This window comes from Erythrolamprus reginae, chromosome Z (assembly GCF_031021105.1).
Source record: "Erythrolamprus reginae isolate rEryReg1 chromosome Z, rEryReg1.hap1, whole genome shotgun sequence".
NCBI classification, from domain to species: Eukaryota; Metazoa; Chordata; class Lepidosauria; order Squamata; family Dipsadidae; genus Erythrolamprus; species Erythrolamprus reginae.
The window spans coordinates 81,936,066-81,952,538 of NC_091963.1; the positions used below are offsets into that span (position 1 = coordinate 81,936,066).

Here is a 16,473-nt window from a genome sequence, read left to right on the forward strand (position 1 = left end):
CCTTCCACCCAACACATCACCGCCACCTCCACCAGAGCCCGCCACCAAGTGCCACAATCCCGTGGGAGGGGGCACCCACCCATGCAAGGGCAACTGGCCATGTGACCGCAGGAAGACCAACCCCACACCACCCCCTGGAATCGGCCTGATCCCAGGGACCGCACAGCAGCAACGCTGGGTGCCAGGCCCCACCACCACAAACAAAAAGGAGGGGAGAGGCAGTCCGGTCTATCCGTCACCCCCCCTTTCACCCAATGCATCACCGCCACCACTGCCAGCACCCACCACTGGGTGCCGCAGTCCTGCAGGAGGGAGCACCCCCCCATGCGGGAGCAAACCGGCCACATGGCCACAGCCAGACCAACCCAAGCCGCCCCCTGGGATTGATCCCTATGACAATCATTAAGTGTTGTACTACATGATTCCTGACAAATGTACCTTTTTCTTTTATATACACTGAAAGCATATGCACCAAGACAAATTCCTTGTGTGTCCAATCACACTTGGCCAATAAAGAATTCTATTCTATTCTATTCATATTCAATAGAATTTACAGCCTGGCACAAAAATGTAGCACATTTTCATTCATTCATCCATTGATAGAATTGCAAATCAAAAATGGAGTAGACATGGGAATAGGATTGCATTCATGTACAACTGCAGTAAAAATAGTTGATTTCATTGTGAAAGAAATTAAAACAAAATTATTTACTAAAATTATTGAAAATTATCTGAAAATATGTTTGATTGTTGACAAAGACTCAATGCTATCTAACAAACCAACTGCTATAGTTTACTTAAAAGATTAATTAAAAGATAAATTCAGTTACCTCACCAACAATTTTTGTTGATGTAGTTGAATTAGAAAAACAAGATGCAAAGATAATATGTTCTTCAGTCATGGAAAGTTTAAATAATGCTGGGTTTACAAATAACTATCTGGAAAAAAAATTAACAAGATTTTGCTCTCCTGGTGTCAGCGTTATGTTTGGAGAAAAATCTGGAATGAATACCAGAATAGCAAAAGAGTTTCCAAACATCACAGCATGGCACTGCTTAAACAATCAGCTCCAAGTTGTTTTACATGATTTGATAAAGGAATAAAGCAAGTAAATCATTAAAAACAATATTGATACACTATTTTTCATCAATCCAATAAGTATCAAGCTGAACCTTTCAAAATATCCAAACAATTTGGAATTGAAATTATAGTGATTGGTAGTTTTGGGACCAAGATGTGCTGCCTATAGTTTAAGGTTAACCATGGCTGTCTGGCGCATTTATCCAATGCTACATCAGTATTTTCACTCCAATGAAAAGTATCTAGGTGTTGTGGTTGGCTCTGGGCCAGCTCCTGCTCCAAGGACTGAGGGATTGATGTGGGAGAATCCTCACATTATCAGAGGCTGGTTTTACTGCCAACAGCTTCCGACAGAGAAGCGTCTGTGTCAGGGGAAGATTCTGGAAGTGAAGTAGGATCAACGGAGGAGGTAATTACAGGCAGCCCATTAGCTAATTACCCCATTAGTGAACCATCATCATCATCGTTAGAATCAGAAGAGGAGGCACTCATAGATGTTCACAGAGGCAGGTTGACGTCAAGGAAGGAACAACTGCGCAAGTATTATAGGAAATAAGGGAGAACACCTGTGGCTGGGGCAATTAGGCTAATGGGGCTGCTGATAAATTGCCAACGTTGTTGCCTCTCGGCATGGGAGTTTATCTGTTTTGAGAGAAAGAGACTTGTGGTTTGCTTTAGAAATTTACAAAGACTTTTGTGAACGGCTTCAGGATTTACAAAGACTTTGTGGAACAATTCACAGTTAAGTTTAAGTGTGAGGACTCTTGAATGGGAGTGGCTGTGATGTCTTCACAGCTGCTTTTTGTCTGCTTTGCTTTTGTTTTATGTTTTTCACAGCATTCAAGGCTTGTGGTGTGTGGGAGATTAGTTTGGCTGATAAAAAGTGTGTTTTGGACAGTATTTTCCTTTTGATGAACCAACTTTGTTTACTTTACAAATGTGTGTGATTGAATTTCTAACTTGGACTTAATTGGGGGCTTGTAACGTGAAGCCCGGCATAACACTAGGTATGGCTGCTCATCTTGAAAATATATATTTTATGTCTGATTTGGCATTTATGATTGACATTCTAAACAAAACTTCTCAACTTTCCAAAACAGTGAAAGCAAGAAAAGTAGACATCATAAAGGCTGAAAAACATGTGATAAGATCAATTAAAGCATTTGAAATGCTTAGAAAAGAAAAGGGTTTGTACGAAAAAAATGGATTAATTATTATTATTATTATTATTATTATTATTATTATTAAAAGAAAAACAAAACAGAACAGAAATAAATATACAAACATACTTACAAACATAAAACAAGCACAAGGTCAATCAACTTAATATGTTACAATTCTGTTTTCAATGATTCTTTTTCTTAAACGTTAAATCAATTCTTTTTTCTTTTCTATCCAACTATATAGTTTCCCCCAAATTGTGTAATAGTCTTTATTTTGTTTATTCTGTAATTCATATGTTAATTTGCTTAATTTGGCACAATCTAGCATTTTCCTAATCACCATTTCTTCATTTGATATATTTTCCTTTTTCCAGGTTTGTGCAAACACCAACCTTGCTGAAGTTAATATATACGTTATCAAATAGTAATCTTCCTTTCTATGCTGTCCTCTAATTATTCCCAAAAGATACATTTCGGGTTTTGTTTCCAATTCATACTTTAACATTTCTTTCAACCAATTTTGAACCCATACCAAAATTTTGTTGCTACCGGACATAACCACCAAATATGATAATATGTACCTATGGCAGATTTACAATTCCAGCATTTATTACTTATGTTTAGATGAATTTTGGCTAAACGTACCTGAGCGTAACACCACCGATAAAACATCTTATGCAAATTTTCTTTGTATGATACTGACTATTATTATTATTATTATTATTATTATTATTATTATTATTATTATTATTATTAAAGATTTGTATGCTGCTCTTCTCCGAAGACTCGGGGCAGCTCACAAGATACAATATGAACAATGCAAAAACAAATCTATTTAATTTAAAAATTACAAATTAAAATCCCAATATATTAAAATCAGTCAGCCAATTCATTCACAACCACTCATCACATTTAGTAAAGGGGGGGGCTTGATTTAACTGCCCCATGCATGGTGACATAAATGAGTCTTAAGACTCTTGTGAAAGGCGAGGCAGTGCAAATATCTGGAGAGAGCTGCTTCCAGAGAGCCGGGGCTACCACAGAGAAGGCTCTTTCCCTAGGCCCCACCAGATGACCTTGTCTGGCCAATGCGACTCGGAAAAGGCCAACTCTGTGGAACCTAACTAGTTGCTGGGATTCATGCGGCAGAAGATGGTTCCCCAAACAGGTGGCGGTTCGATGCCATGTAGGACTTTATAGGTCATCACCAACATTGAATTGTGTCTGGAAACCAATCAGCAACCAATGCAGTCTACGGAGTGTTGGATGTTCAGTAGTGTTGGAGAAACATTGGTGTTTCTGGGAAGACCCATGATGGCTCGCGAGGCTGCATTCTGCACGATTTGAAGTTTCCGAACACTCTTCAGATGTAACCCCATATACAGAGCATTGCAGTAGTTAAACCTCGAGGTGATAAGGGCATGAGTGACTGTGAGCAGAGAATCCCTGTCCAGATAGGGTCGCAACTGGTGCACTAGGCGAACCTGGGCAAATGTCCCCTTAACCACAGCCGAATGATGGTGTTCTAACGTCAGCTGTGGGTTGAGGAGGACACCAAAGTTGTGGACATTCTCTGAAGGAGTCAATGATCCCCCCCAGGGGTAATGGACAGACAGATAGGATTGTCCTTGAGAGACAAAACCCACAGCCACTCTATCTTGTTGGGGTTAAGTTTGAGTCTGTTGGCACACATCCAGACCCTAACAGCTTCCAGGCACTGGCACATCACTTCCACTGCTTCAATGAGTGGGCACAGGATGGAGACGTACAACTGGGTGTCATTTGGTATATCATTTTTAGGCAAAGAAATGATGTTGAGTTGGCTACGCACACCCAATCACATGACCATCCAGCCGCAGTCACACAGCTACACCCACCTAACCAGTCATTAGGGCAAAGAACCAGTTGTTAAAAAAATTGCAGTCCACCACTGGGAATATATCTTCCACAAGATATATGATAGAAGGTGAAAGTAATTAAAATCTTCCAGCAAAGAATGAAAATTATATTTCTTTTTTCTTTTAATTAATAGTTTTATTTACAAAAATATATACAATAAACACAACAACAATACAAATAGCAATGCAATATTGGACAAATAAACTAAAATAAAATATGGGGGGGGAAGACAAACATTGAACAGTATACAATAATAACGAACAAATAATAAAAATCGGGTGGGTGAACGGCAGATCTGTATCAGAAAATTGTGCTCTAAATATTCTCTATAGCCCATTACATTATAACTAAAAATTACATTATATATAAATAAGAAGTAAAGTTGAGTAACATAGCATAAAAATATTTTAAGAGGATAGGTTTAATTTTTGTCTATAACATATTTCAATCCTTTACTGAAGCAATTTAAACACCAGACTATTATCTTTAAATATATACATACAAGTGTGTAATAAGTTTTAAGCAGTGATTGGTCGGATTTTTCTTTTTTCCAACCAGTGATAAAAGGGGTCCCAGCATTTATAAAACACTGATTCTTCATCATTTCTAACTTCCAGAGTTAATTTAGTCATTTCTGCACAATTTCTAATTTTTTCTATTATTAATCCATCTTGAGATATATCTTCATTTTTCCACCATTGCGCAAATGCTAATCTGGCCGCTAACTGGGTGTCATTTGGTATATAATTTTTAGGCAAAGAAATGATTTTGAGTTGGCTACGCACACCCAATCACATGACCATCCATTCACAGTCACACAGCTACACCCACCTAGCCAGTCATTAGGGCGGAGAACCAGTTGTTAAAAAAATTGCAGACCACCACTGGGAATATATCTTCACAAGATATATGATGGAAGGCGAAAGTAATTAAAATCTTCCAGCAAAGAATGAAAATTATATTTCTTTATGGCAATGCTTATATTTGCTTAGCATGCCAATCTTAGAAACCTTTTTTTTAAAAAAATTATTTTATTATTAAAATGAAAACATTTACATCATATACAACATATGGTACACTTCGAAACAAAAGAACAAACAATACAGAAAAGGAAAAAAAAAAGAAAAACAAAAGAAAAACATATAGACAAAAACGGGTAAAAGTGTCGGCGAGTAAACAGGGGAGTTGTATTGAGAACGAAAATTGGGTCCAATTGTATGTGCTCATTACCATGTTTCGAGGATTGTATCAAAAGGGTTCAATGCCAGCGTTGAAATAAACACATTGCGGAGAAGTTAACAGATATTGATAAATCTTCATATCTAAATATATATAACGTCTCGTGTTATTTTATGAGATAATAAGATAGTTTATACCAGATTTGTAACAGTTCGAGGTAGTGTCAAAAATCACAATCTTATAGCCTATTGTTCTCGCTTTTGCTTCCTAGCCAGTTATAAAAAGGATCCCAACACTCGTTAAACGTAGCGGAGGATTCATTTCTAACTTGTGACGTCAATTTTGACATTTCTGCACAGTATAATATTTTTTTAATTATTACTTCATTTGGGGGTACTTCTTCGTTCTTCCACCACTGCGCATATGTGAGTCTAGCTGCGGTTGTTAAATGAATGATTAGGTGTACTTGGGATTTTGATAGATTTTGTCTGATTATGCCCAATAGAAAGCATTCAGGAGTTTTGTCAAGTGATAAATTTAACATTTCATCGATCCAAATTCCGATCTTATTCCAAAATAAATTAGCTTTGGTACATTGCCACCATAAGTGGAAGTAAGTGCCCAATTCTCGTTGGCATTTCCAACAATTTGGAGAGAGTTTGTTATTTGATTTAGTTAATTTGATTGGGGTAATATGCCATCGGTAATACATTTTGATCAGATTTTCTTTATAGGAAGTGGCGATAGTCAATTTATAATTCCTAGTCCAGAGTGTTTGCCACTCCTCCTCTTTAATCTCGTTTTTGAGGTCCAGGTTCCATTTCTTAACGTTAATTTTAGTATTAAAGTGGTCCAATTCATTGTAAGTTAAGTAACAATAGAAATTTTTAATTAGCTTTTCTTGAGGGCCTATACATAGCTTGTCTAGAAGGGCATTTTTCCTTACCCCAGATATTTTTTTGTCTTTGTTGTATTTAGATTGGATCTGGAGGTATTCCCACCATTCCACTTTTTGACCCAAATTTTCTAGTTCTAGCCTTGTTTTAATTGTCCCATTTGAGTTTAGAATGTCATTATATCTTATTATGTTGTTTCTTTTGTATAAATTTGGATGTACGTAGGCTTCTAACGGGGCGTACCACATGGGGGTTCCTTTATATAATTTAATTTTGATTTTTTTCCAAGTGTTGATTAGTGATTTCCTTATCAAATGGTTAGAGAAATATTTGTGGGTTGTCGGTTTTTCGTCCCAGAGATAATAGTGCCACCCTAAATGGAGGTCGTGGCCTTCTAAGCTAAGAAGTCTGGTATTAGTTAGACTCATCCACTCTCTTGTCCATGCCAGGGAAGCGGAAATATAGTAATCCTTCCAGATTGGAAGAACCAGTCCTCCCTCTTCTTTCTTACCTTGTAAATATTTCAGTCGAATTCGGGGGCGTTTGTTTTGCCAAATGAAATTGTTAGTTAATTTAGTCAGATTATTAAAAAAAACCTGTTTTAATTGTATGGGGATTGTTTGAAATAAAAACAGAATTTTGGGTAATGTATTCAGTTTAATGGCTGCAATCCTCCCAAGTAGGGAAAGTTGTAAGTTCCTCCATTTTGACAAGTCTGCTTGTATTTGGTCTATTAGAGTATCATAGTTGTTTGATTTTAAGCTAGACACTCTGTTTGTCAAATTGATGCCGAGGTATTTAATTTTTGTAGCTATTTGAATGTCCAATTTAGCTGATAATATATCTTTCTGTGATTGTCGCATATTTTTGGTTAGAATTTGGGTTTTAGTTTTATTTATTTTGAGGCCTGCCACTGTACCATAATCTTCCAGGACTTCTAATAATTTGGGACCTGAGTCTAAAGGATCTTCTAAAATAAATACCAGGTCGTCTGCGAAAGCTTGGAGTTTATAGGTTTCTTTCTTACAATTTAATCCCCTTATATCTTCCTTGTCTCTAATAATTCTCGTTAGTACTTCAAGGGTTAAGATAAATAATAAAGGGGACAGTGGACATCCTTGTCTTGTACCCTTGTAAAGAGAGATTTTTGTCGATGTGTCCCCATTGAGAATAATATAGGCTGATTGGACAGAGTAGATGGCTTTTATTGCATTTATAAATTTGGGACCAAATTCCATATATTCTAGTTGTTTAATCATGAATTTCCAGGACACATTGTCGAAAGCCTTCTGGGCGTCAAGAAATATTAGCGCCACTTGTTTTTCGTTATGAGCTTCATAATACTCCAGTGTGTCTAACACAATTCTGATATTATTTTTAAGCTGTCTCCCGGGAAGAAACCCATTTTGGTCCGAATGTATAAAATAGTTTAGAAATCCTTTGATTCTATTCGCTAGGATAGAGGTGAAGATTTTATAATCGGCGTTTAAAAGAGAGATCGGGCGGTAATTAGATATATCTGTATGGTCTGTATCTTTTTTTGGAATTAACGCTAGGTTTGCTTCTGTCCATGAAGTTGGGATTTTACCTCTGTCTAAGGCCTCATTCAGTGTTTCTAACAGGGCCTTTTCCATTTCTATAGGCAGATCTTTATATAGTTCTATGGGAAGCCCATCCGGCCCTGGTGCTTTATTGTTTTTTTTATTTTTAATTGCTTCCTTTAATTCCGTGTCGGTGATCGGTTTATTTATTATGTTGACCATTTCTTGTGGAACTTTAGGTAGTTTGGCCTGTTCTAGAATTTCTTGCATTTTTAGCTCTTGAGTGTTATTTTGTGTAATATCAGTATACTCGTAAAGTTTACTGTAGAAATCGCCAGCAATCTTTTTCTTCCTTTCCAGGTCGTGACATAGTTCCCCATTTTTGTTTTTAAGACAATTTATAAGTTTCTTTTCTTTTTGCTTTCTGAGTTTATTGGCTAACCATTTGCTAGGTTTATTGGCATTTTCAAAATTATATTGGTTAGTTCTTTTAATTTGTTGTGCCAAATTTTGTTGATCTATTAGATTTAGTTGATGTTTGATTTGTAGCATGTTTTGTTTAATTTATTTTTTGGGGGGAAATTTCTGGAGTTCTTCTTCTAAGGCCCTATAATCTTCCTCTAATTTAGCCGATTTCTGTTTTTTTAGCTTAAATTCTTTGGCCATATATGAAATCGCTATCCCTCTGATAACAGCTTTGGCTGTGTCCCAAACATTTTGGAGATTTGTATGGTCTTTGGGGTTTTCTTGAAAGAAATAGTTTATTTCAGTTTGGAATTTTACCTTAAACTCTTCCTGAGTTAATATGGATTTTTGAAGAGACCATCTGCAGCACTGTTTAGATCCTTTCCAAGTTACTTTGAGTGCATTATGGTCTGAGATGTAACTAGAATCGATCTCTGTCGAATAAATTTTGGTATTAATTTCTGTTGTTACCCAAACCATATCTAATCTTGACCAAGATTGGTGCCTATCGGAATAGAAGGTATATTTTTTAAGATTGGGGTTCTTAGAAACCATTTTTAAAAATACACTGGAATTTTTTTTGGAACTGGTCTATAAAGAACAGTGAAAATAATAATGTTGAAAGAATACAAAAACTGTTAGTAGATCAAAGACATAGTAAATGATATCTCAGCCATGGGAAAGTGTTCTGTCTGGGTGCCCCCAGACTTCAACACCAACTGGAAAAAGCAGCCAGACACGCTGGTAAAAACAAAAGCACTTTATAGTTTGAAAAATAAACACAGAGAAAAACCTGTTCTTCCCAACAGGCAGACTATGAGGCTTCACAGCAAAGTCCTGACGGCCAGACAATACAGCAGACTTCTTGCTGGCACACACACCACTGTAGAGAATAAGCCCCCACGCCTTTTTCCCCAAGGTCTCAGCCTTCAAGGCCACAAGTCAGAATCAGAGACGCCAAAGATCACAGCCAGGTCCCAGGACTCCCAAAGATAATACTCCACAATACAGGAAGGGTGGGTCTGCCTTTTCAGCCTTTCTGGGGAGAACCACACCCAAACCCAGCTGTCACCTATTTAGGACTGGAAGTACCTGGCTAATTGTCCCCTTCGTTGTGCTGCTCTTCTCTGCCTGTGATCGATGATGGCTTGAGCATTTTCATCTAAGGACTCCAGGCTGCTTGCTGGGGAGAGCTCCACCCCGGGGGATTCTGGCTGTTCTCCCTCTCCCTCGGCCTGATATTCCTCCTCCCCTTCTGCCTGGGCCTCCTCCTCCTCCTCCTGTTCCTCATCCTCCCCCTCTGAGCAGGGAGCCGGCAGAGGTTCAGCCGTTCCCTGAGGAGCCTCAGACGGAATCACAACAGGAAAGATAGGACTATGAAGGTGGGGAGCTCAAAAAAATCTTGCCTTGAGTCTGCATGTGATAAGAGGACACTGATATCAGGAGTGGGTTCCAAAAATTTTTACTGTGAGCATGGCTTAATTTTGTGGGAGTGGCTTGACAGTCATGTGACTGGATGAGAGTAGTTTATAGTTTATAGTTTAATTGATTTGTATGCCGCCCCTCTCCAAGGACTCGGGGCAGCTCACAACATATACAGAAACAGTAGTTAATCAATCCAATTAATATACATAAAAACAATCCTTAAAATTCTAATTTAAAAAAAAATCCTATTCATTCAACAATCAGCTTGAAAGTAGCTTTGAAAGTCATGTGACTGGATGGGAGTGGTTTTGTAGTCATGTCACTACGTGGGGGTGGCTTGGTGATCATGTGACTGGGTGGACATGTGATTGGGTGGGCATGGCCAGCTTGATATCACTTACATCAAGCATTATGGCTTAGGGTGCCTGGCCTTTTCTCTCTTCAAAGGCCTCAACGAGATACAATTTCCCTATCTATGTATTACTACTGAACATCCAAAACATATTACTTAATCCTATGTATATATGCCATATTTGTACGTACATATTACACACAGGCATAAAAATTATACATTATCTACTATATATACTGTATGTACACACACACACACACACACACACATACATACACAAACCTCTTATAAAACTATACACATTCAATTTCATTGAATCCACTTTCAGCCACAAATTTAATCATAACTTCTGTACATTAGTACATTACACATGCCTTCAGATGTACGAGGGTCGCCCAGAAAGTAATGCATCACATTTTTTTCTTCCACAATTATTTATTGAACACAATGAAACTTACATACAAGAAAGAATGATGTTTCTTCTACACTCCCTGTTTTTCCAATTTCCATTCCATTCTATGGCATCCCTCCAGTGAGACCCAAGGACGTGCATGCCCTGTCGGTACCACTCCTTGTTCTAATGGCCTTACCCTCTGTGCCCAGCGAATAACCAAATTTCTGTCGACTGCAGATTCTCCATAAACTGTACACAAACATTTGTGAATACTCCCAACAGTTTCTTTCATCGCAGTGAAAAATTCAATGATGACGCACTGCTTGTAACATACATCACTTACAGATGCCATTTCAAAACACTGCTGCAGCTACGCTATTTGAAAAAATGCAAAATTTACAAACACACTACTGACAATTCAAACAACGTACAGTAATACCTCTTCTTACGAACCTAATTGGTTCCGGAAGTAGGTTCGTAAGGCGAAACGTTCGTAAAACAAAACATTGTTTCCCATAGGAAACAATGTAAAAGCAACTAATCCGTGCAAAAAGAAAAAAAATCGCAAAATGGCGCTCCGCTGGGTGCCGGTGCCCAGCTGTCACCTTTTAAAACAGCCGGGGGGCTTCTCAGCGTTCTCCCGAACCCAAACCCAAAGTTTTCGGGTTTGGGTTTGGGAGGCCACCGAGAAGCGCCACCGCCCGGCTGTCACCTTCTGAAACAGCCGGGGGACTTCTCGGCGGCCTCCCGAACCCGAACCTGAACTTCCGGGTTCGGCGTTCAGGAGAATGCCGAGAAGCCCCCCGGTTGTTTCAGAAGGTGACAGCTGGGTGGCGGTGCTTCTCGGCGGCCTCCCAAAGCCGAAAAGTTCGGGTTCGGGAGAACACCGAGAAGCCCCCTGGCTGTTTTAAAAGATGACAGCGGGTGGCGGCGCCCAGCGGAGCGCCATTTTGCGATCTGCGGTGGGTTTGTAAGCCGAAAAAAGTTCGTAAGAAGAGGCAAAAAATTTCTGAACCCCGGGTTCGTATCATGAGGGGTTCGTATCACGAGGGGTTCATATCATGAGGTACCACTGTATATCTAAAATTTCGCATTTGTACCATTACTGTAGGATGAGAAAAAAATGTGGTACATTACTTTCTGGATGACCTTCATACTTCCCTAGTTTGCACATGACTGTTAGAGCCAATAGATGTCATGGATTGAGTAAAATGTGGTGAAACTCACTTAACAACACTCTTGCTTAGCAACCAAAATTTTGGGCTCACTTGTGGTAATAAGTCAAGGACTATCTTGTCCTAGTAAACTCCTTCTCCTTTCTGGCAATTTTCCTCTCTCTTAGAGGCACCAAAATAATCCAGACAATGTAAGGTTTCCTGCTGCAGCAGGGGCGTGGACCCGATGACCTCGGAGATATCTTCCAGTCCTAAATTGCTGTGTTGTTTCAAAGGGTCTTCTGAAACTATATCTAGTGGCAGGATTTGTGGTACCCCTTCTCTCTCTCTCTCTCTCTCTCTCCCTTCCTTTCTCCTTCTTTTTCTTCTTTTCTTATCTCTTTTTCTTTTGTATCTCTCTCTCTTCCACCCTCCCTTTCATTCATTCATTCTTTCTTTCTTTTTTCTTTCTCTTCTCTCCTTCCTCTCTCTCTCTTGATGAGGCCTACCTCAAAGGGCTGACATAACTGATATGACCAATAACTGACTGATAACTGAGACACCCTAGATATTTGAGATTGGATGAAGGGGGGGAGACATATAAAAGTTAACAAACATAGTTTGAGGCAATGACAAAATGTAAACTAATCAAGGGAATTATAAATCTGATTAAATCAGTTTCCATATGCTTCTTCCTCTTCCTCCAAAATAACGTTGGAAAAGGGACACTTATATTTACATTGATAGCCCATTACAAATCCATCTTGTTCTCTGGACATTACAAATCCATCTTGTTCTCTGGACATTTCAATTTCAAGAACTTTTCTAATGGAAGCTTATTTATTTTTTTAAGGTCATTTTGGTTCTTCAGTGGCTTCTTATTTCATATTTCTGCGATGGATGTACGGCCTAAACCTGGTTTTGTTTGGCTTAATATTTGGGTTAGTTATAATACCAGAGGTAAGTAAATACGTAAATAGTTAATCTGAGAAGTATAGTTAACTACATATAGTATATAGTGTAAAAAGAGTAATATTTTTTATCATTCATGCAACTTTAATTTTACACCTAAATTATTTAGGAAAAAATAAATTCTTTATCATACTAATTATTTTTACTGTATTGATTCCCTATTTGCCAAACCCACCTCTCCTGGAGGAATGAAATATTTTAGGCAGAATATTTCCTCTAAAAGAGAAGTAGAAATTCACAGAAGCAGAAACTCACCCCCCCCCCCCACACACACACACACCTTTGTTAATGGCCAGTGGTAATCTATTCTATGCCTTGGGCCAATCTGATCTACCCCCTTCAAGCAGACCTATCTAGCAAATAGAAACTCACTACATGGCATCTGGGAAGATTGCATCAGCCAAGCTTGGAATACAGACAAAGCCTTCAGTGCTAGCTAATACCCCGCTCCCTGGGAGTCTGACAGCCACTAACATACATTTCTTATACAGGAACAGTAAACATCTTTTCTTCTTCAACATCTTTGAGGCATGTGATCTCCCTTGTCCGCAGGACCTCAAACATGTGGTTATGCTGTCCACCATTAAACCATCTTTCCAAGCAGGCTCAATTTTTCCAGTGTCTTTTTCCCCACTTGGAACTGAATCCAGATGAATATTTCTTCCAACAATACAAAATAAAAAATAAAAAATAATCCTCTCCCTCCCAATTTTAAAAGATGACTCTGCTAAGGAAGATAATAAAACCAGATATGTTATATATCATCCTAGTTCAGAACTATAAGAAGAAAAATATTTACTTTTCATCTGTGTGTGTTCATATAGCAAAATAAATACCGTATTTTTTGGTGTATAAGACGCACCCGTGTATAAGGGGCACCTAGATTTTAGAGGGGGAAAACAAGGAAAAAATTATTCTGAACCAAATGGTGTAGTATTATATTGTTTAATAAAATACCAGTGGAGCAGAATACTTTTTAAAACCATGTATACTTTTTACAAACTTCAAACTTGACAGCTTCAAGACTTGTGGACTTCAATTCCCCGAATTCCTCCACCAGTCATGCTAGCTCAGAAATGGGAATTGAAGTCCACAAGCCTTAAACTTGCCAGGTTTGAAGACCTTTGCACTCCTAACCCCTAACATAAAAACAAACAAACAAACAAACAAACAAACAAACGAGGACAATTCATTTTGTTAGTTGTTCCTTTAGTCACAGATATGGCTAGTGATAGAATAATGTACAATTACAGTTCCCTGTTGAGATTGCCTTATTACTACTATACCATGAGGTTTTCAAAGACCCCTTTCTTGACTACTCCAATTTTCACAAATGAAGTGCATGGAAATATATGATGATGATGATGATGATGATGATGATGATGATAAACCTGAAATACTCATTAAAAGGAGTGTTTCTAGAGCAAGGGTCTCCAACCTTGGCAACTTTTAAGAGTTGTGGACTACAACTCCCAGACTTCTTCAGCTCCCTTTGCTGGCTGATGAACTTTGGGAGTCCACAAGTCTTAAAGTTGCCAAGGTTGGAGACCCCCATTTTAGAGCACTAAAGATTCAGCTAAATTCCCATTTTGAGAGAGAGAGAGAGAGAGAGAGAGAGAGAGAGAGAGAGAGAGAGAGAGAGAGAGAGAGAGAGGGCTTTAAGAAGCTGCAAGATTTACCAGGAAGTTATAAACTGGGAACACATCTTATCCCCCCCTTTATCTATTCTTACCTATTTGCATATTTCCCCTCGGCTGCCTTTCCATGGCGGGAGTGGGGGCGGCGGGAGGGGAAAGGAAAGGTGGGCTTGACTAACCTACCAAGGGAGAGAGACACCGAGGAGAGTGGAACAGCAGCTCGGCACTTGCAAATCTTTTCCTTGGTCTTGAATCAACCTCATTTACTGTAGCAACCTCAAATGCCTCAAAAAGAATTGCAAGTGTCAAGCTGCACCTTGGGGGGAAGCAACTACAGTACCCACCTCCATGGGATCAGGCAGGCATTTTATTTCCCAAAGTTTTTCTTTCTTGCCCCTCTTTGAAAACTTTTTCATGTGGGATGAAAAGTGAGCTACACACGTGCGTGCACCGCTTGCTGAGGTTGGAAAAGGTTGTCAGAGGGGTGTTTGTGTGTAGCTCACCTTTCCTCCCGCATGAAAAAGTCCCCAAAAGGGCAAGAAAGTGGGGAGGGGGACGGAGGGTTGCAGAGAAATAATGGCTCCCCTCCCTGCCCCAAAACTTTGGGGAAATAAAATGGGACACAACTCCAGGGGTCAGGAGAGATCCCAGGCCGGCCTGGCAGGTAACGGGGGAGTAACCTGTGGCTAAGGCCACAGCTCCTTCTCCTCCAGCACCACCCTGCCTCTTTCCCTTGCTGGGCGAAGTAAGCAGTCTCATTCTACCTGCTCGTGCCAGAGAAGCTCAGTCATCCGGAAAGAGGGATGTGTGCCAAGGCTGCTCCTGAGGGGGGTGTTGAATCCTATGTAAATAGTTGGTTCCATGAAAAACGCGGTCTGTGCTGGAAACAGGAAGTCGCGCCTGATTGGCTCAGACGCTGACTGCTCTCTTTTGGCGGGAGCCGCAAATGTATAAAAGAGCGGCTACTCTCCATGTTAAGCCAGACGTGTTCCCGCTGATTGTCACTTCCCTTTAAGAGCTGAATAAAGGAACCGTCTTTGCTTAAGCCTTTGTCTCCGGACTCTTCACTGGCGACGACGAACGGAAGAACCACGCGTGCAAGATGAACAACCTTCAAATCGGCCGGGCTCCTGAGTTCTTCGATCCGGAGAAATCCTCCTGGGATGCCCACATGGCCAAGTTCGAGATCTTCCTCGAAGCTGCCGGAATAAGGGACGCCGACACCGAACGGAAGCGGGCAATTTTCCTGAATTACTGCAGCCCAGAGATATTCGATCTCGCCCAGACTCTCACTGATCCGCTTCCAGCCAAATCCGTCGCTTGGGACGTCCTGCAAATCAAGCTCGCGAGCCACTTCAAGCCTACGAAACCAGCCGTCGTTTTCCGGCACCAATTCTCAAGAATGGCCCAGCTCGAATCCAAATCCATTAACCAGTTCGCTACGCGTCTTCGAACGGTGCTTTCAAAATGTAAGTTTGATAGCCCGGAAGCTCGCCTTACTGATGCCCTAATCTTCGGCATGAGAAATGCCATGGTCCGAAACAAGCTCCTCACCGAAGACGAGCCGTCTCTCCAGGCAGTAATCAAGCTGGCACAAACCGCAGAGGTCGCCGACGCTGCTGCCAAAGAGCTGAAGGAGCATGACAAGCGGGAAGTCGTCACCAAGATCGACTCCACGGTTTCCCGCGCAGAGGCCCCAGACGACCTCAGCCCACCTGCCCTCAACGAGGACAGCTGTTTTCTGCTGCAACAGGACCAGCCGAGACAACCCAGATACCCTCGCCCTGTCACCCCCTGCTCCGGCTGCCGAGGAAACCATCCATGCCAACGCTGCCCTTTCCGGGACGCCATTTGCCGCCGCTGCAACCGACGCGGCCACATCGCCGAAGCCTGCAGAGCACCCTTGCCTGAGGAATCTTTTTCCACACCTCGTCCTCCTCGGTTCCAGACCCAAACACCTCAACCGCTTTCCTCAGTTTTCCGGCCACAAGAACTACTCAACCGCTAACCGCGACTACTCAAGGGGTAACAATCAATTTTCTGTAAATAGAACGGCAACAAAAAATGGGAGCAAGATTGTAATCTCACTGCTCCTAAACAACAAGCCATGCACTATGGAACTTGACACTGGGTCTAAATACTCCATTATGCCATGGGAAAAGCTTATAATGTACATGCCTAGCCTCTCAAAGTCTGACCTTTTACAAACTTCATTGGTAATTAGAGATTTTCAAGGGGGGATAATACCTGTTCTGGGCCAAGTGAATGTACCTATTATGTTTAAAACTGTTAAATGTACCCTTCCTATGATTGTT

The 16,473-nt window shown here is 40.3% G+C and overlaps 1 protein-coding gene across 1 annotated transcript in view; it reads left to right on the forward strand.

Moving 5' to 3' along the window:
• The window catches only part of LOC139153842 (transmembrane channel-like protein 2), a 590,027-nt gene that overhangs the window by 297,089 nt on the left and 276,465 nt on the right, over window positions 1-16,473 (forward strand). The window contains 1 exon segment of the mRNA XM_070728265.1: window positions 12,403-12,509. Within this exon segment, the coding sequence (XP_070584366.1) occupies window positions 12,403-12,509 (107 nt within the window).